Source organism: Oryzias latipes, chromosome 14, assembly GCF_053564925.1.
Source record: "Oryzias latipes strain Hd-rR chromosome 14, Olatipes_Hd-rR_3.1".
NCBI lineage: Eukaryota > Metazoa > Chordata > Actinopteri > Beloniformes > Adrianichthyidae > Oryzias > Oryzias latipes.
In genome coordinates, this window is record NC_136250.1 from 15,001,788 (window position 1) to 15,027,573 (window position 25,786).

A 25,786-nucleotide genomic window follows, 5' to 3' on the forward strand; every position below is an offset into this window, starting at 1 on the left:
GAACATAAAATATTTAATAAACTGGAAAAGGATACGCTGGACACTTCTTACTGATGATTGGAGGGATTCAGAGCATAGAGGTTACAGTACTGTAATCTCTATGCTCAGGCAAATATGCTGATGAGAAAATTCAGTATGTGTTCTCTTCAAGTGAAGTGTTCCCTGTTCAGAGTTTACTGCACTCCTCTGTATATGGCTGCTCTTTGGTGGAACTATGGGCGTGGGAAATTCCGTAAATTCTTAGTGGCCTATAACGATGCTTTTAGGCTTCTGCTACAGGTGCCCAGGTGGTACAGAGCCAGTCAGCTGTTTGTGGATGCTCACATCCCCACCTGTGAATCACTACTATGTAAGCTTACATACAGCCTCATGGAACGCCTGGACAAATCTAAGAATTGAATTATCATGTCTCTGACTGATCCCAAAAGATGCTGCTGCCGCTACACTTTCGCCTTGAGGAAACACTGGAAACAGCGATTATACTCTTTTTAATTTTTATGTATGTTGTATTTGTATCTTCTTCTATGGACCGCACCCGAGTCTGAAATAAAGTGAATTATTATACGTGGAAAATGCACAAAATGAACATACTGGCTGTGTGACACGGCCTCAGCCAAATGAGCTAGCTAGCCCCTATTTAAGTACTACTTTTAGTATACTAAATTTATTTTTCCAAAATAAACTATATTGCCCATTTTTTTAATTTACACAAATTCACATTCAGTTGCACAATAAATAAAACAATTGCTAATATCAAACACACAAATAAGACCAAACAACAATAACAGTAATAGGCCCTTTGTGATTCGTTTTTAACTTGATTTGGAGTGTTTTCGAGAAATGGGTCAACTGTGAAACACGTGCAACTGGAAAAACACAGAACGGAGTGGCAACATATTTTAGTGTTTATTTGGCTTCGCTCTGACTTTCTAACTGCTGTTCTCACCGAATTTCCCACAGACCATGCGCGGCGATTGGAGTCGAGCTTGTCCCCGCCTTCCAGCGAGCCGCAGCCAGTGAAAGTCCCGTTCGCGGCGGTCCAGCCCTCCTCTTCGGTCCGCGGAGTGAGTTACTGAAGCTGCGGCAGTAGCAGGGCCCTCCCTCTGTCTCTGCCGTTAAATATTCGCAGCCGGTTTTCCAGGCATGGATGTCGGTTGCAGTACGATATGGCAGTGCGACATTACACTCTCGATTTTAACCTCTCCACGGCAGGTAGGACAGCCACAGAAAGTGCGTCACTACCGGATCTTTTTATTGTTATTATTTGAGCCCCCCCTTCTTCATCAGTTCTGCATGCTTGCTGCTAACGGTCTAGCCTGCTAGCATTTACCTGCTAGTCTAATGCCCTTCACAAAACAGTACAGTGTGGCGCGTGCTTTCAGAATGTACTCTAAACACTTTTCAAACTACGATTTAAATATTCGAAGTGACATTAAATGCATTTTACAATATCATTTAAATGCTTTTATTGTAGATATTAACGTTGTTTGGAGTGCGGCTCAGAATGCTCAGTACCTGTCTAGCTAATGGTGTGAATAAAGCATGTTCAATTCAAGTCTGTCGCATAGGAAGTACTAGTAGTGCACTCGCGGCCATTTTTGTAGTTTATTTTAGTTTAAAGTGGAATTGCAGGTTAGTTCTCAACGGCTGAGCCATAAACTGGAAAAACAAACTTTGAAATTGCTGTTTTTAACCATGTTCCTAACAAACAATAAGAAGAATATAAAAGTGTTTAGGTTTAACATGTCAAAACGTTACTAAAGGTGAAAAATATCTGAGTTTTGGGCATTATGACTACATCATCTGCATTAAAGCCTTTTTAACAGTTTTATACGTTTGCTTCCTCCCACTGCCTTTCAGGCAATCTATTGAACCTCACTCATGTGACAATCCTAATACTTAATAGTCTCATTGTGTCATGTTCTATCTGCAAAAGAGCGATTACGTTAACTTATGTTTAAGAGTAATAATTGAGGTATTTTGATTTAAAACAAATTGAAGGTTAAGTTTAAAATAACTAGAGAGAAGAAAAAATCTGAATCAAAGGTGCACCTTTGAACAAAAACATTCAGGGTTTAGGAGGGAATTGGCTGCTAATGAGGACTGACTTTCCCTGTAACATCCTTTATTGAAAACACTGTGACTCTAATATAGTACTTTGAGGTAATAGTAGGAGTATAATGATTAATCGGCTTAATTGGTAAATTGATTATTATTTCTACGATCCAACCAGATTTATCAGAGACAAGTTGTTAATTGAATCAAATCAGGTAAAAAAAAATTCAAAATTAAATATCGACTATCGATATTGGAAAATACTAATTGGAGCCATCACTACAGTCCAATGTGTGGAAATACTTTGAAGTTTGCAATGACGTGGCCATACAGGACCATTTAGGTCAGTCAATTAGATCAATCAAAATGAACCAAATCCGCCTATGAATTGTATCTGCAACCATAAATTATGATGTATATTCAGTTTTTCCTCTAAACTAAAATGTCACTTTGAAAAGTTTTTGTTCTTTTTTTTTTAATGCCTCTTTTAAATTAAAATCAAAAACAAATCTGTGAATGAGCCTTTTGCTGCATTAATGTCCTTTTTCTTTTTTCTCCAGTTGAGTGTGCCTCGGTAGTTCCTGGTCTGCTGTCCATCTTCCATGAGCAGGAGTTGGCGGAGACCATTCATGACACAAATGGGCACGGGTACCTTGCAACATTTGTTGGGAAGAATGGCCGGTGAGAAAGAAACACTCTTTTGTATGTCACAGTGATTTCTAATGCATAAACTATGATATATTTATCAGTGCTATGAATGTATTGCAGCATTTAAGCATCTAAAGTAGGTTACAAGTCCTAAAAAGTAATGTATAGTCCGGGGGGGCTTATTGGAGCCATTAGTTCTGCAGCCCTGTCAGGTGTATCAAATGCAGAAGTGCAGTTTTAAATGAGCAGAGCATGTCCTGGAGACTCCTCTACCAGAAAACAGCAGCCTCAGCTTCCTATGTCGCACAGTATGATGACGTAACATGTTAGAAAAGACCGAGATGATCTTTAAGTCAGTATCTATTGTAAAAGCCTTCCCAATGCTCTTTAGTTATGAATATGCAGTTTGTAGCACCAAATTAAAAAGACCTTTGCTGTTCTTTTGAGGACATAGTTTCTGCTTAGCTGCAGTTCTTTGATGGGAAATCACCTCTGAGTAGGGAGGGGGAACGTTGGCGTGGACACCCCCCCCCCCCCCCTCCTTGTTGCGGGGAGCTTGTGGCCCACCGAGCATTTTTTTGTTTTTATGTCAAAAACAAACATTTTTTAAAATGTCTTTCTTTTGTCTGATCCACAACAATTTGATCAAAGGAATACTTAGAAATGCCTGATTTTTTTAATACATGTCCTTCATCATCAAAACAATGTCATAAGGACGTGATAAAAACACCAAAAAAACGATTTTCATCAGTGGATCTTCAGAAAAGATTAGAAACTTTTTATGTCATTTTATTGTTAAAACTTGTAAAAAACTTGTAAAAATGACAAGGGACAAGTGTCCATCACCTCTGCTGCAGTGACAGAGACATTCCAGGCTTTTTATTGATGAAAAATCCAAAAACTGCTCATTTGTCATTCTCTGGGTTTCTTATGTGGTATTTAGAATAAAAAAAAGAACACTTGCAAATTCTTGCGTTATCTTCAAAATAGTTTCCTTTTTAAACTTTGTGTTCTTTCTTCTTTTTAGTTTGCCTTTGCACATGTTTTTGCTCTGAAAACCCTTTTATTATTTGTTTAAGATTAATCAAACAAGGACATTGCCTCTAGTATTCCAACATACTTGCTAAAGTGATGCACCAAAGTAGCAGGGAAATAGGATTGACGTGTTTAGAAGTTAGCCTGCTCTGGACCAGTCTAACTTTGTAGAAGGAATCTACGTAGCAACTTTATTAACATAATCTGTGTAATTGCAGCTGTCTGTGGGTTGAATCACAGCTCAGGAAACGCAGATGAAGTCTCCATGGTGACTAAAGTCTGTCCAATTGTTTTTGTTCCAACCTTTCAAGAATGAGTTCAGTCAGTAACTTGTCTTGGTTTTGTGTCACAGCCCCTCTGGCTGTGCTGTAGCTGGAGGACAGACAGACAGACAGAATGAAACTGAAGCTGCTTCTCCTTTAAACTAAACAGTTTTTTAAATGTTATTATTATTATCACTCAAGGAGCAAAGTCAACTATACAGTTGATCTACAGTGAAGTCATTGACTGACTTTTAATAACACTATCTCTGCATGCTGCACATGCATGGAAGGCTTCATTCCATGCTGCTATTCTCTGCAGTTTGTCCTTGAAGTGATCCCTCTTTTCAAAGTAGGGCGATCGTAGGAGTGTGTGTGTGTTGCTTACACAACAAACAGTTGTCTGATAAACTGCTACCTTGCTGTTTTTTTTCTTTTTTGTCATCATTTCTTTGCAAAGCTTAAAAATAATGTTGTTTTACTTGTTTACGGTGTCGTGTGCAGACACGTGGCCTCGATACACTCTTTCAATATATTTGAGCCCACACTTCCGATTGACCCACAGTGATTTACTGTTGTGTTGTTAGAGTGCTGTTATTTTACATGGCCTCATTATTCCTGTGTCCTGAGCTGAAGGTTTTTTGTTTTTTTTAACTTTGGTTCACTCCCAAAATGCTTTGCTGTCTATTTAAATAGCTTAGGCCAGGCTGGTACTTTGCATCACTTTGTTCCTGCTTCTCCTCCAGACTTGTCATTCTGCGTGTGCACTCCCATGGCTTGGTGACCATTGATCTGCAGTGCTATGAAGAGGATAATGCTGCACAGTTAGACAATGTAAGTCGGTGAATAGTTCAAATTTCTAACATGCAGCTCCACAGGGTATATTTTACATATGAAAGACTTGTGATGCAACATTACAGTTATTAATAATAGACAATTGTGTTTATTAACTATTTTTTTCTAATAAAAACATACAAAAGAACCAGCATAATAGCTTTTTATGCGTGTTATTTTACTGTATGAGATCAATTGAAACCAAGCTAAAGTTTTTGTGTCAGTAAGAGTCGTGGTTTACACTGGCTGTCACTAAGTGGATAATTCCTGACGAGGTGCACTTTATCATAACGGACAACGTGAAAGCCTGAACCGTCAGACACATGTCCTGCATGTTTTCTAACCAACCTGCCATTGAAGCTCCTTATTGGCTAAACACACCTGATCCAGGTAATCAACAGCAGATGAGGCAGGATTTCTGAAAAACCAGCAGGAGGTCGGCCCTCGAGGCCTGGAGTTTGACACCCCTGGTTTACGCCATCAACATGAATTCTGAATTCCATGATTCTGATATGGAGAAAACCAGGTTTATGCAACACATTACTAGAGTATTGTTTTTCATATAGACGCAAGGCTGCTTTTCTTTGCTTCAATCGTGTTACGGTATGTCAACACTGCATCTACCCCACCTGCTGTCATGATGGAATTAAAAGGAAGTGACCCACCTGAACATTTCTTTGGTTGCCCAAATACCCCCAATGTCACATAGACCAAACAAATGGTCTTTACAGCAAACTGTGTCTGAGTGTTGCTAGAAGAGACTGCTAAAATGTCTTGTTCTACATGTGCATCATTTAGAAAATCAGTTTTTTAGATGAATGAAAACAATGCATCAGTATTTGCTTGGAAAGCACAGGTAAAATAAATTCTGCAGACATCTCTCATATGTGTTGACCTTAGTTGTTTTCTGTTTGCTTCCATCTCCCAGCTTTTGAATTCTCTGGAAAAGAAGTTAAAAGTGATTTTGAATGGAAACATAGCAAGGACTAAAAAGTAAGTTCAATTATTGCCTCTTTGTGCTCAGACTTTTGGATGTTGTGCTGCACAAACATCTATAACGTTGTTTGCCGTTTCTTTGCAGGCTGCCACCTCTGGTGCGAGGAGCAGAAGTCGACAGATACTGGCCGACAGCTGATGGCAGACTGGTGGAGTACGATATCGACAAGGTGGTGTACGAAGAAGATTCTCCATACCAAAACATAAAGATATTGCACTCGAAGCAGTATGGAAACATCCTAGTGCTGGATGGCGACGTCAGTAAGTGTTTACAACATGTCAGTAAACAAAGGACGAAAAATGTAGGGGAAAAAATGATATAAAATTAATAGTAATTGAAATCAATTAGTAATTGAATGCAAAATGTTTTTTTTTCTTACAGATCTGGCAGAGAGTGATTATGCCTACACCCAGGCTATTACAGGGAACGGGAAAGAGAATTATGCTGGGAAAGAGGTTCTGATATTAGGAGGAGGAGACGGAGGGATCCTTGCTGAGTTGGTCAAACATAAGCCAAAGATGATCACTATGGTGGAGATATCCTTCATGGCGTCGGGTCAAGTGATACTAATGTTTGTGATCCTCTAATTCAGTGTAACTTTATATCGGTGGCCAGTTTTATAAATCAAATAATTGGTGTTTTCTTCTTAGCGTTTCATAGTCGTGCTGAAGTCTGTTGCTTCACACAGTGTACTGGGTAATGACAGTTTCTAAAATGTTTCCAATTATCTAAACCTAAAAACCTTTTCCCTAACTAAGCGTTTACATTGACCAGAAGGTGATAGATGGGTGCAAGACGCACATGAGAAAAACCTGTGGAAACATCCTGGACACCTTGAGGGGAGACTGCTATCAGGTAACGCTTAGTTATTATTTGTTTGCACTTGTGATGTATTTTGTAATTATAGCACAGTTTGAAAATAAATAAAAAAATTTAGCCCCTTGAGACACCTGTGTTTTAACATTGGGCTACATAAATAAAACTGAATTGAATTTAAATGCAAACAAAAAGGGAATCGCGTTAAACTCTGTTTTAATCAAGCTTTAAGTCTTTTGTTGTTTTTTTTTGTTCGTGTGGGATTTTTCAACATCTCTATAAAGAATAAGGAAGCTGCAACTTGTCATGTTCTTGAATTACAGATATTTATTGAAGACTGTGTTCCCCTGCTAAAGAAATATGTCCGGGAAGGCAGGACATTTGATTACGTAATAAATGACCTCACTGCAATCCCAATATCCACATCGCCAGAGGAAGGTTGTTTTATTTATTTATTTATTTATTTATTTATTTTTTTAAATCAGTTGTCATTGTATCACATTTGTATATTAGAAAGACATGTTTGTTGACTTTTTTTTTGTGTGTGTATATCTAGATTCTACATGGGAGTTCCTTCGTCTCATTTTAGACCTGTCAATTCGTGTCCTACATCCAAAGGGAAAATATTTCACACAGGTGAGAAAAATAATTCATTTTTTGCTTCTCATCTTTTGTCCTTATTATGTTCCTCATTTTATTTTAAAACATTATATACGTGCTGAATAAAGAATTCTAATGACACATTTTTAGTTGAACCTCAATCGGTGAATAAACTACCTACTTAAAAATGAATTAACACCTTTATTACATCAAAATATTACAAAATTAGTAGCTGCTTCGTTTTTCCTAAAAACATTAACAATTTATTATTAAAAAAAAAAGGATTTGTTCTGACCAGACTTTTACTGCCTATACTCTGCTGCCTTCTGGTGGTTACTTGGGGCAGTGTGGTAGAGGTGGGCGGGGCTTCACAGAGCAGACTCTAATTTGAGCTGTACCCACTGACTGTACATGAGAACTGGACTCAGTGACTCCTCCCCCTTCGTGTTCCAAACAGGAAGTACCTGCTGGTTCGAAAAAAAAATAAACCATGGACTTCTTTTGAGAAATAAACAGCTAGTATTCAGTCATTATATTTGTCAGAATAACCATTCTTTTTAATCCTTATTTTTGTCAAGATATTTTTCTGTACTTGCATGTTATTCATGTTATAAACTGGTCAGTCTCTGCCTCAATGAAAGTATGTGGTCTCAAGTCGAACTCCTGAGCCCGCTCTCAAGTTTTTTTTTATTTTTATCTTCAGTTTTGACTAAAGCAAGAAGCCTAATAGCGTGTTCGTTCTGACTTTAACTCTGGTGTCCTCAATCACCGGTACTCAGGGTAATAGTGCAAATCTGACTGAAGCACTGAGTCTGTACGAGGAGCAGCTGGGAAAACTCTCATGTCCCGTGGACTTCCATAAACAGGTGGTGTGTGTGCCCTCCTACCTGGAGCAGTATCCTTTAAATAAGCCCCACATGTTTATTGGTACAAATGATACTTGTTTTTTGGATGCGTGTGTTCCTTCATCTTATTGAATCAGATGGGTTTTCTACACAGCATGGAAGAAGTAAAGACTTTCGTTCTGAGGATTTTTCCAGCAGCTGAAATGTAAACGCGTGGAAGGATTTTTTTTTTTTTTTAAATGTCTCCTGTAGTTCCAAAGATGTTGATGGTCATGTCAACACAAAAAATGTAAGCTAAAAAGATTTAGTTCTGACTTGTCCATTCTCTTCCTTTTAACCTGGTTCTCGTTTTAGCGGGCTCCATGCCCTCTCTACTCCAAAATCCATACTCAGACTGCCTCTTCCTCTTCTTCCCGATGTTTTAGTTGTGTTTTAAATTTGTTGCTTTAAAAGTGTATTTCAATTTTGTCTATATTTTATATGTTCATTTGCTTGTGCTTTGAAGAAACTGTTAATGTTGATACACTGATTTGAAACACTGATGATATGTTGTAGCTTAATTTACTCTAGATCTGTGACTGCTTTTTCTTTTCTCTTCATGTTGAGCTTTTAGGTTTACCTGACGTGATGCTTTTAAGCTTGATTTTTGTTACTGCTACCAAAATGTGAGCTTCCTGTTCCAGGATTGTCCTGAGGTGGTGTGATCCTGCCGTCTGAGGCTTAAAGTGTTCAAGTCCATAAAAAAAAAAAAATTAAAATTAAAAAAAGGGAAACATCAGACACAGTAAGGCCACACATGTCCTTGTGTGGTTTTTATGTTCTTTTTTTCTTGGCACCTTTGATTCCTCCTGATGTTGTGATTGAATTAGGTGCATGTAAAGGACGGTGAATGAAGCTTGCTTATGTATACAGATACCAGCACAATTGAAAGACCCTGCAGGACATTTATTTATTCATTAAAGTTTCACTAAATGCTGTTCTGTTCTACTTCAAGTTTTGTGAACATCTGAAATAAAACTGTCCTAAGTAGAAAAGGTTGAAGTGTTGGACTTTACTGCGTAAAACAAATTTCATATGGAAAATGTTCATGTGCCAATTTACTGTGTGAAGTTTAAAATATTTTTATTTGTATTACAATCAAACGATAACAAACGATTGCTACACTAAAGGCTAAACTCACACTTGCAAGACAAAAAAAAGAAATAAAAGATCATTAAAAGTAACTCGTGAGTACATCAGGCAAATAAATACTTTGATTACTAAGAATTAGTTTTTAGGTATACATTTTTAATGTATATTTTGTTTTTTATTAGAAAAGACCATATTTTAACTTTTTTTTTTTTGCTAATCTGAGTTTCAGTCATTTATATTTATCCATTAAGACCCCAGCTAGTATTTGAGCTAATCCTCTAAATATGTGGGCTTCAGTTAAGGAAATCCTTAGCTGTAACAATGCAGAACACGTTTTTTTTAATGGACATTTGTTATATCTGGAGATCTTGCCTCTTTCCAGTTTTCCAGGTATTATCTTGGATCATTTTATTGTACAGGAGCAGGATGTCCAAGATTAGAATGATGTGTTCTCCCTACCATGACAAAGGTGGGAAGATTTCATGTAATCCATGGACACCAGTGAAGATCACAAATCATTGAAGAAAACAGGTTCAGAGCACTGTCTAGTGCACATGTGTCAAACTCAAGGCCCAGGGGCCAAAATTGGCCCTCCATGTCATTTTCTGTGGCCCACGAGAGCATAAAAGCTTTCAAATTCTTAAAATAAAAATGTGTGTGTATTTATTCATATCTAGGGGGAATTGGACTTGAAATATCAGATTGACCAACTATACATTAGGACTTAAACACTGTCCATATAACCTAACCTGACAGAATCAAATGTAAAAGAATTTATGCTAGAGTAACAAGCAAAGATGTTTTTTTTTTCCATTACATTTATTGACATGTATAAGTTAGATCTGGCCCTTTGAGGACAGCCGCTATGCTGATTTGGCCCTCAGTGAAAATTAGTTTGACACCCCTGGTCTAGTGGGTCTAGATGACCCAACTCCCAACGTTAAAGTGCCTAGGATAGCAAAAGGGTTGCAAAAAAAGCTCAAACTGACATGCAATACTACTTCCAGCCAGAAGATGACGCACCATCACCTTGCAAAAACATTCAGACATTGAACGACTGAAGCTGTTATGAAGCAAAGATCAGTTTAACCAAATAAATATTCAGAGATTAATCTGCAACCAGTCTTTAAACTTTTAAAGGAATGGACAGCATTTATTTATTTAGAGCAGCTGATGTCTGGCTTTTACTCTGTGTCAGGCATGGAATAGGTGAGTTAGTTTCCTAAATGCCCCATCTAAACACATTTTCAGAAGAACAATTTTCAGCTACACACAACCAACTTCTTTAATAACAAACTGGATTGTCACCATAAGTCATTTCCAGATTTTTCACTTTTTGGAACAACTATGCAGAACAAGGATACAGTGAGTTCCTCATTAGTTCCCCTTTGGTTTTCATTAAAAATAATGTCCCCAAATGAGAAGCTTTTGTATATATGAGACCTGTCAAGGTGGTAAATGGTGCATACCCATGCTTTTCTACATTCGTTAAGGTCAAAAGTGCTTTACAGTTACCAGTTCCATTCACCAATGCACACACATTCACACGCTAATGGTGGCAGAGCTGCCATGCTATGACATCCAGACCACAAGGAGCCATGTGGGGGTTCAGTGTCTTGCCCAAGGGCACTTTGAAACAAATAATTTGTTTCCTTGAGCAGGTGTTAAAGGTCACAAACCAAACAAGCAGGTCCTGGTCTGTTAAAAACGAGGGCCTCAGTTAACTTGATAATGAACCACGTTTAGAGAGGATAAGACAACACAAATGGTAGATCAAACTGTCTTTACTAAACTATCTTAATCTAAAAGTGTCCAACATGTAGAAAATATCTTACAAACTCCATAAATACTTTATTTTTTGTGTATAAAAAAAAACATTGGTAACAAAACTGTACAAAGTCATCAATGTAGATAAATTTGCATTTTGAGAAAAACAACTTTGATTTTGTACAAAATAAGCTTTCTGCCCTCCTTCTCCTTACATTGTGTTGGGGTAGTACATGACGGACATAGAAACTCAATCAATTATCATTTAGCAAACATACAAGTAATTTAATTTACATTTATTTTGAAGGACAGCCCTTTGGTCAGATGGTTTTCCTGATTGTCCATCATGAGTCTTGGTTTCTGTATTGCCTGTTGATTTCATTGAGGACAACATCCATGCTTGGATCTTCATCAGCTGTGATAATGTGGTCATCGAATGGACTGCCTGCAATGCAACACTGTTGTGAATACCTCATCAAATCATAAAGTGAGTCAATTATGCTTGGATCTTTTGAAGGGATGTCACTGGGGGTGCCTCCCCTTCCACTTACTGATGCCATTTGTCTGGTCTGAAGCTTTGCTGACCAAGCGAGAAGACATGGGCGAGCCTTGGACACGTGACAATTTTGAGGAGTGAAAAGACGCTATTTTGGATGTGGAGAGGTTCCTGACATTCTTCTTTGTGGCACTGTGGCTCCACTCTGTAAGGAGAAATGGAAAATTTTTTAAAACTTAAAAAGGTACAAATCATATTTACTATCATGGAAGAGAAATGCTTTGAAAGGGCAGGAGTACACATAACAGAAGCATTTATAAAGTTACATGATAACTTGTTTGTAAGACTGGAATCATTTAATGTGAAGCGAAAATGTTTCACCTGAGTTTTCTGAATGCCTCAGTTTCCCACAGCAGAGGTGGGCGCTCCACTGCCTCCTCACACTTTCCTTCATTGCACAGTGGAACACAAAAATAAAGAAACCTGAAAAATAAGAGTTTTTTTTTTATTTAAATTTAAAATAGACACAAACCTAAGCAACAAGCAATAAAGGATGTGAAATAGATGGAACAGCTGATGCATCAAAGGGAAATTCTTGCACAAATAAGTTCAAATGGTCATTTTTACTAAAATAATTAACCAAAACAATTTTCTTGTGGTGTAACAAACCAGAGTATATAACTTTTAACCTTCTTTTTTTCCTGTAATTACTGATTTATATCCCCCTCACCTTGCAGGGAGTTAAAAATGGCAAAGAGATACATGAAGGCCAGGTTGACAGGACCCCAGGCGAAAAAGGCAAAGCCCCAAGTGAGGCCTAGCAGGAAAGTAATTCCTGTGACGCTCCGCAAATCCTGCAGTGTGGAGCGGTGCTGGTTGTTTTGAGGGTTCTGCCTTTTTATCCGCTGCAGTTGGACCAGGACGATGATCATCATGGAAAAGTTAAAGATGAAAATAACACAGAAGTAGGCCACCACGGCTACGTAGAAAGCAATGTCGTTCTTCAACCAGCAGCTGGGAAAACAGTATGGAAGATATTAATGCATTAGTGAGATTGTATTTATGATTAAATTATGTTTTTTCAGTGAGAAAGTCTGAGGACTCACAATTCATCACTAGTGCCGTCTGTATATTTGCCATAAGACACTTGACCGTAGTTCTCGACATCAATTGCGATGACAATAATAACAACAACCATGGGAACACCCCATCCAACTGCTGAAAACTTTAGCAAGTAGTGTCGTATGTGGCTGTTGAAGACTTTCACAAGAGCCATGTACATGTGGACGCCTTCCAGTCCCATCCAAGTGAAGGACGCCAGCAGGAAGTAGTGAAGAAACCAGGCAGTGGAAGTGCATAGGCCCACTGCGTCTGTGTAGAGCGCCAGCCACGCGTCCACCAGGAACACCAGGTTGAGCAGCAGCAGAGCAAAGCACAAGTGGATCAGGATTTTGGATGGTATGTCTTTGCGTAATTTCCTGTAAAATCAAATAGTTCAGAAGGATCAAAACCGTGATGCTTTTATGTAGATGATATGCAACTTTACATCAGATCTGAACATTGTGACTTCAAACAAAACCACAACACACCAACTCACTCAAAGAGCAGGTAGGTGAGGAGAGTGAAGGCCAAGAAGACGGCAGAAATTCCACATCCAATGTATGTGATGAAGGTGAGGATGGTGTTCTGAACAGCACTGATTGAATTTTGTCTAGAGAGGTCCTGTTGGAGAAAATATGGAAAACAGTGTTTGTTTCCTTTCAAAAACACCAAAAGTAAAAATGAATTACAAGAATGTGATGGATGATCATTACCAGCAGGATAGCAAAACTGGTCAAATGGTTGCAGCTGCAAGTTGTGTTATCCTTTGTCGTGTTTTGAACAAAGCAACCATTTGAATTCCAACCGCCTGATTGACCTGCAGGTAGATGACAAAGTTCAATCATAAGTGTTTACACATTGACTTGTTCATATTTACTGAATACCAGTTGAAAGAAAACTTACTGTTTAGTGTAAAATCCCAGAAAACACATGTTGCCACAAAATTAGCCTGCAATGAGGAAAAAGACTCAAGTTTATCTTAGTTTGAAGTGTGCAAACAAATTCTGCAATATTATTGTTCAACTTTTTGATTTAAAAAGAAAATATGTCAAAGTACTGTAGAGTCATTTTTGGTTTTGGAAGATAAATTGGGAAATAAGCCTAAAACATTTTTGACATCATGCATGACATCTATTTTCAATTTTGTCATGGACTATTAACTGTAAGAGAACTGAGTGCCCCCCCGTGTTCCAAAAAAGGAAGTATCTGCTGGTTCCAAGAAGCCAAAATTAGCAAAGAAGCCAGTTATTACTCAGTCATTCTATTTGTCAGAATAACCAGCCCTGCTACATTTTTCTCTTACTAATCTTGGTTTTTTTTTCTCGTTTTCTTTTTGTGTGTAATGCAGGTTATTTAAGTTATAACAAGCCAATCAGATGCCTCAATAAAAGTATGTCTTCTTACGTCAAAACGTTTGATTAACAGATTCTCCTGAGCCTGCATGCTTTCAAGTGGTAGGGCTGTGGCCTTCAAACAATTGTCCCTCTGCTTCATTGCCACAGAAATGTTGACTCAAACTGACTCAGACCAATCACTGGTAACCGGTGATGTCTGGCTCCAACATGGCAGCGTCCATATATCACAAAAATGTGGCGACTGAATTGATTTAATTTCATTGAATCTGGAAGTAAACTATTTTCTACTTGTGACTTTACACTAAGTCAGTCTTGTTTTCATATACAGTCAAAAATAAAGGCATCCTTGAAATGATGAATTTGAGTCCTGTACTAGAATACATGCTTCAGTGACTTTTTAAAAGAAAAGAAAATAGGACAAAATTTGTCTACAAAGCAGACTTACTGGAACAGGTTCAGTGTGTCTCAGGAAAATTGTGACATTTTGTCTTAATCCACTGACTGAAATATTGCCCACACTTGCTCCGAGGATACCACTGTTGAGTTTACGATCTCCCAATGACTGGTCCTGTGTGTTCATAGACAGCACAAAAAGCAAAATGTTAGTTCATAACATCAAATCATGCAAAATTAAAGCTATTTCTGTAGTGACTTTCTGAAAGTGACTCCATGCTTTGGCAGAAACTGATGATAAATTAACATAAACACCTGAAACAGTGTGTTCTTCTGATAGAAATTGTAATGGACTCTGGACACGAGCCTCTGTTCTTCAGTTGTCAGGTTCTGAGTGAGAAAGGGGGGCAGACTGACAGAGCCCTGTGGTCCGGAGGAGTCAGCCCCCAACCTCAACACCCTCGACAGCTGACGGACCTGCAGCACACATGAACAAACAGACACGCTTAACAAACAGATTTTTATTTGGGGCAGCTGACATCTGTCGTTAGTGTTACACAAACAATAAGTGCAATCCAGACATGGACTCAAATCATGTGCAGAAGTCTGTCATTGTGAACAAGTTAAGTAGGTTGGCAGCCAGAATTTATGACCTCATTCACCTCACTGCACTTTTTTACAAACAGAAATGGGTCATATGGCTTAATCCTTTAGTGTGTTTATTTTTTTTTACTTAAAAATTATAACACCCCCCCCCCCCCCCCCCCAAAATAAAATAAAATAAATGTTGCATCAGCTTTAAAGAATAAGAAGGATTTTTCTGAAAATTAAAGCACTCGTTCCTAAAAACCTGAATAAAATTAGAAACTCTCACCTGAACGTTATTGGGATCTGTTATGGAGAAAGAGGTCTCTTGGAAGTTTGTGCCATCGGCTGGTGTAACAGACAGAGCAATTGATGGAGCAAGCAGACTTTTAGAGTTTGCTCCAAGAACCAGCTTAAAACCCACAGTGTCAACAATCCGGATGATCCTAATCAGGTCAAAGAGAAAAAAGCAATACTGTGAAAGATTTGCACAAAGCTTTGGACATCCTTGTAAAGCTTTTGTGTGTGAAAGGTGCAGCGTAAATAAAGCAGCCTTGGTACTTCCATGAATTAAGTACCGGTATATCAATATACGTCATTAACAAATCTGAGTCCCTAATTGGTCACAATTTGACCTGGTTTAACTCTCAACGCATGTTCAGTGACCGCATTGTTTGTACGCAGAGCTCGAAAACAGTCGTACAAATGTTCGTTTTGACACACAAATGAGTTTTGAACGCAGAAGAACGTACTTGTTTACATAGAATTCAAGTGTTGATTATTTTCCAGTTTTCCAGATGGTAGAAAGGTATTTATCCATCCATCTATCCATTTTCCAAACCTGCCAAATCCCTGTTGGGGTCACAGGGTTGCTGGAGCCTATCCTATCTTAGTCAAAGGCAGGGGTACAACCTTTTTAGGTCACTAGTCTATTGCGTGGTTGCACAACCACACACTCACATTCACAACTGGGAACAATTTCACCAATCAAACTATGAAGCATGTTTTTGGACTGTGGGAGAAAGTCTGAGTGCCTGCAGAAAAGCCACACATACTGTACACTAGGAGAACATGCAAACTCCACACAGAACTTCATAGAAGGATGCTGCCAGTATTTGAACCAGGTTCTTCTATTGTGTAAAGGTAAAGAAGCAAGTGAGCTACCTTCTGGAAGAGTTTGACAGCTTCTCAGGTGAAGCGCCCAGGAGGTTGTTGACAATGAATACAGAGATGTTTCCCAGAGTCAGGCTGATGTTTGGACCTGACAGCAGGTTTTCCAGATCCGACACCAGCTGATCTATGTCGCTGGATGTCAGATTAGATATGTTCTCTGTCCGTTTAAGCAGTGCTGCAGCTAGATTTTCAGCTGCAATCAAACAAACCAAAATTCAAATCATTCCATAGTGAAAGAGTAAAATTGTATCCGTCTTTGTTTTTTCCTAACTCTTTAATTAATTTAATAGTAATCTGTTCTGGATATTTACAGCAAACCTCAGTTACCTGAGTTTGTGGTGGCCGTAGTCACTGTGGAAGTGCTGGTGTTGCTTGTGGTTACTGTTGTCGTAGTTGTCTGGGTGACATTAGCAGCAGTCGTGGGTTTTTGGGTTACGGTGGAAGTAGGTTGTGTTGTTGTAGTATTTGATGATGAAGAACCTCCACTTCCTGTGTTGGAGCACCACTCATCCAGCTCCTCAATGACATTTGTTTTGTTTTCACTGCAATAAAAAGGGAACACAAAGGGATGTTGGTTAAACTACTTTTGATTTTGCAACCGGGTTCAAAGTTTTTGTAAAACAAGGGAAAGCAACACTAACCATGTACTGATATTATATTCATTTATTGTTTCACAAAAGTTGACAGGTTTTGAGGACGTGTTAGCCCAGGTAAATTGGGGGTTTGGCAGATCATCCTCTATCGTGAAGTTTCCACAAATTGCTGTATAACAAAAGACAAAACACCATTGAGAACCTTGTCTCTTAAAGAATTATTTCTTTGTTTTTCGTGACATACACACCTGCTCGTCTGATCATCCCATCAAATTTGATTTGTTGTAGGGACTGAGATACTGTTTTTACAGCGGTCTGCAAGGAACATAGTGGGACTTCACTGGTAAATCCTAAAATCACTCTGCAGAGTTGGCTTTTGGGTGAAAAAAGCAAAAAAATGAGTTGAATATTTTTAAAATATTTAATCTCAATGAAAGTACAGTGGGAAAAAACAAGAGACTCACCTGTTTGCTGGGACCTCACAAGCCACATTGGCACCCTGCAGAGAAAAAAAACGGTTTAGCTGCAAGAGTAACTTTAAAAACAGTCAAATTAACAAGTACTTTTTAATATTAGATGTAACATACAGTGAAGCATTCAAATTAGTTATTCTCCAATATATTTTAATCTCACAAAGTATTGAATAAAAACACAATTTTAGATACGATACAGTAAAATTATTGTTTCAGGCAATAAAGTCCAATTTTACAACATTTTCTTACAGAAACTATTATCTAAACTATATAACTATTATCCCTTTCATGCCTGAATTTATTTCCAATTATGTAAAATACGTTGTCAGTGTATCTTCATGGATTTCATGGTACACTTGAAAAATGTTCTTCTCAAAAAAGTTATTTATGTTCCATGTTATAAGTAAAAACATCTGCCAATGGAACTTGGAATTTAATAGAACTAATCATTTTATAAGATTTTGTAACAGAAGTTGTGTTGTTCTCCCCTTTTTAAAACAAAATACAATCTGAAAATTTGCCATAAAGACTCATAACAGGTATTTTGCTCTGGTAATTGGAAATATTAATTTCTTAAATTAGTGTGTATTTCTCAAAAACGTTTTATATGTTTAAAGTATGTAAAACCTACATATTTATACTTTTTTCGCCCAAAAATATTCCCTTTTAAGCACTACATCACAGACTATATTAATCCTAAAAAAAAGGACAAAAATTGCACATTTAAAAGTACAAAATCTAGTGAATCAAATAAAACTTCCAGGTTTCCCTAAATCTCTAGAGCACTTATCACGTACAAATATATTAGAAATATCGTGTAAAGTAACGATAAAAACAAACTTAAAAAAAAAGATATTCCTTAAAATAAGATGTTTTAAAAACAAAACGATGTTCATTAAGATCTTCTTTTTGAAAATTTACAAGTAAATTAATTTTGTTTTAAATCAAGTCCAATAAGATATTTAAACTAAAAATCAGGCAAAAATACTTGAGATTTTGTGTTTTTGCAGTGATTTGTTGCAAATTAGCAACATACAGCATGAAGGGTTACAAAAGAAGCTGTGTGATTCTTGTCTTGATACCTTGTATTGGGATCCATTTACAAATGGTCGACATGTTTCACTGAAAATAAAAAAGGAGTTTATTTCCAATTTGACACAATAATCTTTCCACTGACTGTTATTTTTCCATGATTGTCATAAATCCAAACTCACTTTGTGAAACAAGTTTCATTTAACTCAGAAATCTGTAAAAAAAAAAAAAAAAGTACAAAATGTATTACTGTAAAAACAAACAGGTGTAACATAACTGACAACTGGTCTGAGAGTGACTGAGATGTTACCAGTGTGTTGTAGCCTTGTGAACAGTTTATGTTTGGATTTTCAACTGAGACAAAAAACATGTAGAATGCATCTAAAAGCAGAAACAAAATTATCTGATTAGAGGTTTTCAAAGTAAAACTACACATTCTCAGATAGTTAATTGGTTGATAAAACACTGACCTGATCCATTGCAGTAAGCAGAACAGTCACAGCTGAAGTTTCCTGCATAAAGTCAAAGAACAAACATATTTTATTTTTGTGTTTCGAATTCTTGAACATAATATCTTTGTTTAACTTCCGGAATTAACATAATTCGTTCATATATTTAACATGTTGTAAACATTCTGTTCCCTCTGAATTGATCTGGCAAAAAGCATACAGAATGATGCCAAAAAAAGGTAGAGAACTAAAAAATATATAGACGGAAAGGAAGTTTGCTAAATTGAGAGGTGCAATGACTAGTGTTAATTAAATGTATTGGTTTGAGACTACCTGTGTGGTTCTGGGGCTTCGCAGTTCCACAGATGGTTGAGTTGTTTTGTGGAACCTCATTTGCAGGGACAAATTCCTCGCTATTGAAAGATTGACATGCCAAAATGTTTATGTGGATCAACGTCTTGTATTTCCAGCTTTGCAAGTTATGTATTTCCACTGAAAAGGCTTAATAATAAAATAAAATAAAAAATTAAAATTCTGATATAAATTAAAGAAACAATTAAACAAATTTTGCCTCCACTAAGCTTCTAAGCAACTATGAAAAAAACAACAATAAAACATAAAAGCTGTTGTGGAAAGAACTAAGCAAAGATTAAAAAGTGCAATTTTTCTTGGACTATTTAGACACAAATCTGTGGCTTTTGTCTATAGCAGTTTATTTAAAACCAATGCATGGATTTGCATATAAGACAGCTAATGACAGAAAGTGTTAGGTTTTTTTTTCCTGCCTCCGCCTGCTCCCTTTTTGCATACAAAAATAAAACCATGACAGAGCACCTTACCAATTGGTTTGGTTTGAGCCAGAATAACTGCAGCTGGTTTGATCCATTTGAGGAGTGCTGCACACAGTCTGAAGAGGGCCTGTTTAGGAGCACAGACAGTTGTTTTGAAGCAGCAACCTACCAAGTGTGTAACTTGTGAGAGAAACTGTATACTTACTAAGTCTCTCTGCCTTGTTTCCCACCAGAGAGATGTCTGTTGAGTTTTTAGTGGCGGTACAAAGTGTTCGGAGGATGCAACATGGCGGCACCGTCTGATTTAGCCGTAGTGTCGCAGTGCATGTGCTATTTCTAAAGCACAAGAATTGTTTTAGTGACGTACTCGTCTACAACAATGGCAAACACTAAAAAAGGTATTTCACTCACGTAAATGACGTTTTAGGAAGACATGACACTTCCACTCCCTGTTGAAAATCGAAGTAGGTTAAACAATGCTTCTGTTCAAACTATCAAATGGAAAAATATGATAATTAACTTACTTGAAATAAAGAAGTATTATTTCCTTCCCACCTAAAACAGAAATTACTGTTAACGTTTAGATTTCACTTTTGCAAATGATTTACTAAAGTACATAATTGAAGGGAAAACTTTCAATTGCAAATTTTTTATTGCTAACATGCAGTTTTTCTGCATTGAAATTTGCTCACAAAAATCTGCAAAGCATCAAGTAGCACTGACTTTTGTGTTGGGTTTGAAGAGGATGAAGTTGTAATAACAGCGGCGGCTGTGCTTGGAGGTTCTGGGAGGATGCACTTCTGAAGGTTGCTCTGGAAAATATCCCTCAGCTAAGAAAGACACCAAATCAATCAGACGCTCAATTTATGTACATGATACAGCTCATATTCTGATTGTTAAATAGCAGCAACACACACCAAGCCAGTAATTTCCGTTTCATTCTTGGGTCCAACTGCCTTCACAGTGATGCTGATGAAGTAAGAAACACCTAGCAGAGAATGAACATCAGTTTATGAGTACAATCAGTAATGAAGCTTATACAATGGGCTGAAGAACAAATAAAATAAATTGACCAAATGATTTCCTGAACCATTTACCTGGTGGGAGACCTACTGTTGTGGGATGGGGAGGAGAAGTGCCAAAAGTTGGAGAAATGGAGCTTTCCCCTGAAAAAGAGGAAAAACACACTGTTGTTAAAAAGTTTTCACCCTTTCATTAAAAAATAATCTTCATTTGTAACTTGGAGGTTAAAATTATTTAACTGGTGAGAGTTAAAAACAGATATATATGTATTTTTTTTTACCAAGTCTCTTTTTGTCTTTTAACAAGAAATCTTTTGAGCTTTTTAGAAAATGTGTAAAAAAACACAGAAAGCTGGTCTGTCTGGTAAAACATATTGAAATGTTTTTTTAAAAGGAAGGATTTTTGACTTGTGATGTGATTTTTGGCAATGTGAGTGGGTAAACTCATTTTATTATTATACGTTTTTTTATTTTATTTCATCTTCACAAAAAACGTTTACGTTAAAATCAATGCAAGACATGTTATGCGGTGGAAATGAAAGGGAACAGAATGAAGAAAAAAGGTATTTTTCTGCCCCTGTTACATGCATCCATTCAACAAAAGAGCAAAAAGTACGTCTACAACACACATTGTCACTTAAAATAATTTGGAGTATGTAAACATCAAAACATAGTTGAGAATACCATCAAAGCTTAGGAATTTATAAGTATTATCTTTTTTTACTTTTCTACACGACAGTAGTTAAATAAAGTCATTAGTTGAATTTTTGTAGAAGCTCTTCTTTGAATATAATTGATGATTTAGTTCAATATGCGAACCCCTTGAATTCAAATGCTTTTTCCTTTAACTTTGTTCTGAATTTTTATAATGAGAAAAATCTCATGACCTTTAGGAGGACATGGAAACATGTGGAACATGCAACATCAGTAAAATACTGCAATAAATTACCAACAAATGAGAGGATTCTGTGAGGCACTTACTGGTACCTAAAGACGCTCTTATTGTTGAACGAGGTGGTGGTGAAGTAGAAAATGGTGAGGTGGGGCTGTGACCTGATAAAAAAGACAAACAGGAAAACACTGTTGTTGAAAGTTTTCACCGTTCTATCATTTTTATTTAACATGTGGTCTGAAAATAATTTAGCTGGTGAGGATTAAAAAGCAATCAGTCTGAAATGGTGAAGGGCTGGTCTACTTCTGGTGAAACAAATTTGATCCGTTTTCCTTTAAAGCAAAGATTTTTAGGGGCGTGACAACTAGTACTTTGACTTTTAAATAGAGGTACTTTAGCCTGATATTTGTTTTTGGCCTTCATTTTCCTCAAAATCCTTAGAGAAGATGAAGCTTTTACTGGTAACAGGTAATCTGTCTGGCTGATCTAAATCTTTTTTTATTTTTTATTTTTGCTTTGTTTATGTCTGTAAGATCTGCATAACTCAAAGCTGCGCAGATAGCAGAATTATTTATGCTTTTTGGAAAAAAAGAAAGATAAAATTAGCATTTTGATTGAAGGCAGTGACCTGCATGTTATAAGGATTCTAAATATGATCAAGACAAAAAATGAGGCTGAGGTTGGTGGACAGGGGAGAAGGGGGGCAGAAATGTTCACCTGTATGCTGATGGGATTGACTGAAAATCTGATTTCATTACACACTGTGTGTGTAACTGTTACTATTTTTTTGTAAGTGAAAAGGTGAATTTTTGCCAGCCACTCTATACGAGGGAAAAAAGAAGTCAACATTATTAGAAAGTGACATGATTTTGTGAATCATTTACCTGCATTTCCTGTTGGTGTTTTGGGGGTCGAAGGGCTCTGAGCCGTGGAAACTGGAAATATTTAAAAGATAGAACAACTCTAAACTGGAATGTTTTGCTCTTTAAGGATATGACCTGAGCAGTTATTGAAAATAACAGATATGCAATCAGACTTTATAAGGTTTCTCTGCAGCACATGTGGCTTTGGCACAGCAAATAGAAATTGAACATTACTGAAGAAAGCAAAATTTTATGTTGTTGAAATTCCCTTTAGCAAATGTGAAATGTATTATTAAATGTCAGATCAACTACTGTCCATAATTCTGTTTTCCTTTGTAAAGTAAGTCACACGGCTTCAGCCTTCTGAAACTGCAAGACCAGACTAACAGGTTCTGGGAGAAATTAAAAATAAAGAAACTCAACTCATTTGTGTGTGTGTGTGGGTGACTGTCTCCACGAGAGTGTCAAGAGATGCATTTAGTTTTGTTTGGCTGGATTACATCAACATCCTTCCTAGCCTTTCAACAAAGAAGTGTAAAGTTTTCCAGTTGATGTCAAAGCTTACCTGTCCAAAGGATGGCAAGCAGGCAGAGAACCCATCTGTTAAAGAAACCCAGCTGCTTTGTTCTGTAATACAATTAATTAAGTTATTCTCCCTTTTTGAAACTGACTGCATTGAAGGATACACTGTAATGCCGTGCGTGTAAATCAATGAGCTGAAGATTTCCCTGGAAAATGCAAAAACAGTTGCTTGCTTTGCCAATTCATCCTTTTGTTTTTTGATTGTATAATGTAATGACAGCCTTAAATACAAAATTTCTTTCAATTACAAAAGCGGGACATTTGGCCTGATTTGCACATTCTAATTTTCATATTAGCAAATACATTTTTGAAGTTTAATTTAGTCTTGTCCTAAACAAATTCTACTTATTCACCAAAGGATGTTATATAATTGGTTCTTTTCCAGTTGGGTTAAACAAAAACAAAAACATGAATTCAGTTCTTTACTCATTCATTTGTCATTTACACAAGCTTCTTCTTCAGGGGTGTTTAAAAAAATTGCATCCATACCATCTAAATATAAGATCATGTGGTAAAAAGAAAGTTAGTATATGAGTCATGACACCAAGGGGAAAATAAGAGAGAGGCACTGTTAGGTCAAAGATGCTATCACATATAGAAATAGGCAAAACTACAGTGATTTACCCATCTCAGAATAAAAAAAGACTATCTCTTGCGGAAAAAAATAGGATAAAATAAAAGCTTTACTAGTAGCCTAACTACATATCTAACATGAGAGACCTTTGGCATAACAGCTTTAACAAGAGAAATCTTATACAGTTCCTTCCAGCCTGAATGTGTGTTCTGTTTCATTTTAATCTAGTTTGATCAATATTATATAACTGATGTTTGATTTGAAATGCCGGTAAATAACAAAACCATTTTAACTGTTGTTCTGCATTTATTGGATGTTTCTTTATGCTTCAGTCTTGGGAAAAACCGAGTTTTGTAGCAATTGTTACTATGAATTCATTTGTTCATTCATTTCTATCATCCTTGTTAAAGTTATGAAGGAACAAGAGCCAAATAACAGACACTTTATCACAAAATGACGTTCAGCCCAAGTCATCATGGTGGCAGAAAAATCACTGAAATGCAAAGTTGATGTGTCCTTTTTAAAAGCATCCATACACTTTAATTAAATGAGTAATTAAGTCAAAGTTGTTTCAATAATTTTTATCATCAAATTAGATAGTCTTTGAAAGTGAAGAACTGCAAAAACAGAGCAAATTTATGCACGTATCTAAACTTGGTTCACAACAGTGGCTTCTGTTTTCCATTAGCTTCTTCAGAGGTAAAATCCGGCAACCAAAGAGGTACAAATCCAACTCCTTTACCTGATCACAGGCGCCAGCATGTGTTGACATGAACCATTGAAGAAAGTCATTCCTGGAGCTCTCATAACTTCTCATGTGGTCCAAACAAAACTACATGTACATGCTTCTGTCTGTTTAAGGCTGTTGCTGCAGCTGTGTGTTGAAGTTCACTTTGGGTTTTTCTTTTTAGGCAATCAAGAGCTGCCGCATGTGGCACGCCCCTCAAACGTCACTCCAAACACAAGGACGTCACTCACATTCATCTCAGATTTGACAAATGTCCTGAAGAATTTGGTGTCCAACAATCCACCACAACCTGAAAAGAAAGGTTTTTAACACCTGATCGGAGGAAGTGGGTCTCTGTTACACCCTGAAAATGTACTTTTTTCTTATTCCCTAAAGTTTTATGTTGGTGTTGCAAAATTCAGAAATGTGTTTCTATTTTTGCTTAGCAGTTAAGGTGTGCCTCAGGGTGTGTCCTAACCTTGCCAGTTCCTTTTGATGATTGACATGACACACGTTTCCAGGACAACAAGCTCAAACAGGCATTGAGTCCTGGCTATTGTCTGGGAAAACTCCGGCTGCTTCATATCTTTCAAATCATAACCCTATTGTTCATGAATGTTTAAGTTCCACACTGCAGATCTTTTCTTTTTTTTTTACTGACTGACTTACTTTTTTTTTTAAATCTATATTTTAAAACCTTACTCAACATGTTTTCTATGTACATAAGCAAGAGAATAATGTTTGGTTTCACAATTCATACATTTATAAAGATTTTGAATTACAACATCAGTTTTTTAAGCCAAAATTGTACCTTTTAAAACCATGTGTCAAAAACCCCCAGCAGGGATTGAAGGGTTTTAATTCAAAATGAAAAGAAAAAAAAACACAAGGAAAGCAAATGCCTGTTAAATTTAGGCTATGTTATGCATTCAAATTTGTGTAGATCAAAAGTTTAAAGATACATCCAGTTTGTCAAAATCCTATAATCTTTTTATTTGAATTCAGTTTGCATTGCATGCGCCTTCACAACCCATGTTACATAATATAAACTGCAGACAGTCAGGAAGTAATGCTTGAACATTTCCTAACTTTGAAGACAATAATGTCTGTGATGATAGATCTTGTAGTCGTCTTTGTTTAGACTGAACTGATGTAGATTGGTTAGCAAAGATAGACAATAGGTGTCGTAACAAAACAGTTCTCTGTTTTTTAAAACAATTTTTTAAAACAGTTTTTTAAATAGTTAGTAGTTTTTTAAATATTATTTATTATTTTTAAAACATATATATATATATATATATATATATATATATATATATATATATATATATATATATATATATATATATAAATATATATATATATATATATATATATATATATATATATATATATATATATATATATATATATATATATATATATATATGAATGTTGCACTGACCAGGAGGCACTTTTAATTTCATTCTACATGTGACAATGACAAATAAAGTGATCCTTCCTTTTGTAGTCTAGAAATGTAACAGTTTGTCATTTTTGTCTGTCTGCTGCTTTTCTTTGCAGGCCAGTCTCTCAATCATGCATAAAAAATACTCACCTTTTTTAGCATCATTGTAAAAATACAGATAGACTTGTTGTTCTGTGTCTACACTGATGTCCTCACAGCTGTGTTTGAAGGCAGCTCTGTTAGTCTCAAC

At 36.6% G+C, this 25,786-nt stretch overlaps 2 protein-coding genes across 4 annotated transcripts; one reads left to right on the forward strand and one right to left on the reverse strand.

The window, feature by feature from the left end:
• Window positions 1–876: 876 nt before the first annotated feature.
• Window positions 877–9,124, forward strand: sms (spermine synthase). Of its 2 annotated transcripts, none has more exons than XM_023962611.2 (11): window positions 877–1,212; window positions 2,616–2,736; window positions 4,745–4,832; window positions 5,761–5,825; window positions 5,914–6,089; window positions 6,211–6,365; window positions 6,595–6,684; window positions 6,969–7,083; window positions 7,202–7,281; window positions 8,025–8,140; window positions 8,228–9,124. In XM_023962611.2, exons 1-11 carry the CDS (start codon window positions 1,167–1,169, stop codon window positions 8,256–8,258), a joined length of 1,083 nt encoding a protein of 360 aa, XP_023818379.1. In that variant the 5' UTR covers window positions 877–1,166; the 3' UTR covers window positions 8,259–9,124. The 2 variants fall into 2 exon arrangements, with proteins under 2 accessions (XP_023818379.1, XP_023818378.1); XM_023962610.2 differs by having other exon boundaries at window positions 883–1,230.
• Window positions 9,125–11,049: 1,925 nt separating this feature from the next.
• On the reverse strand, window positions 11,050–24,257 carry LOC101163348 (uncharacterized). 2 transcript variants are annotated; one of them, XM_078930582.1, is made up of 32 exons: window positions 24,105–24,257; window positions 22,772–22,833; window positions 22,228–22,278; window positions 21,439–21,504; window positions 20,527–20,595; window positions 20,347–20,417; window positions 20,153–20,259; window positions 19,954–19,984; window positions 19,841–19,878; window positions 19,635–19,765; window positions 19,478–19,556; window positions 18,972–19,051; window positions 18,660–18,701; window positions 18,500–18,570; window positions 18,372–18,403; window positions 18,240–18,279; window positions 17,149–17,183; window positions 16,933–17,057; window positions 16,733–16,853; window positions 16,419–16,633; window positions 16,083–16,284; window positions 15,208–15,364; window positions 14,649–14,810; window positions 14,386–14,508; window positions 13,489–13,534; window positions 13,299–13,402; window positions 13,082–13,206; window positions 12,591–12,962; window positions 12,215–12,498; window positions 11,866–11,967; window positions 11,540–11,689; window positions 11,050–11,433 (listed from the first exon to the last, which is right to left on the reverse strand). In XM_078930582.1, exons 1-32 carry the CDS (start codon window positions 24,167–24,169, stop codon window positions 11,333–11,335), a joined length of 3,459 nt encoding a protein of 1,152 aa, XP_078786708.1. In that variant the 5' UTR covers window positions 24,170–24,257; the 3' UTR covers window positions 11,050–11,332. The 2 variants fall into 2 exon arrangements, with proteins under 2 accessions (XP_078786708.1, XP_011481790.1); XM_011483488.4 differs by having other exon boundaries at window positions 21,433–21,504.
• Window positions 24,258–25,786: the final 1,529 nt, after the last annotated feature.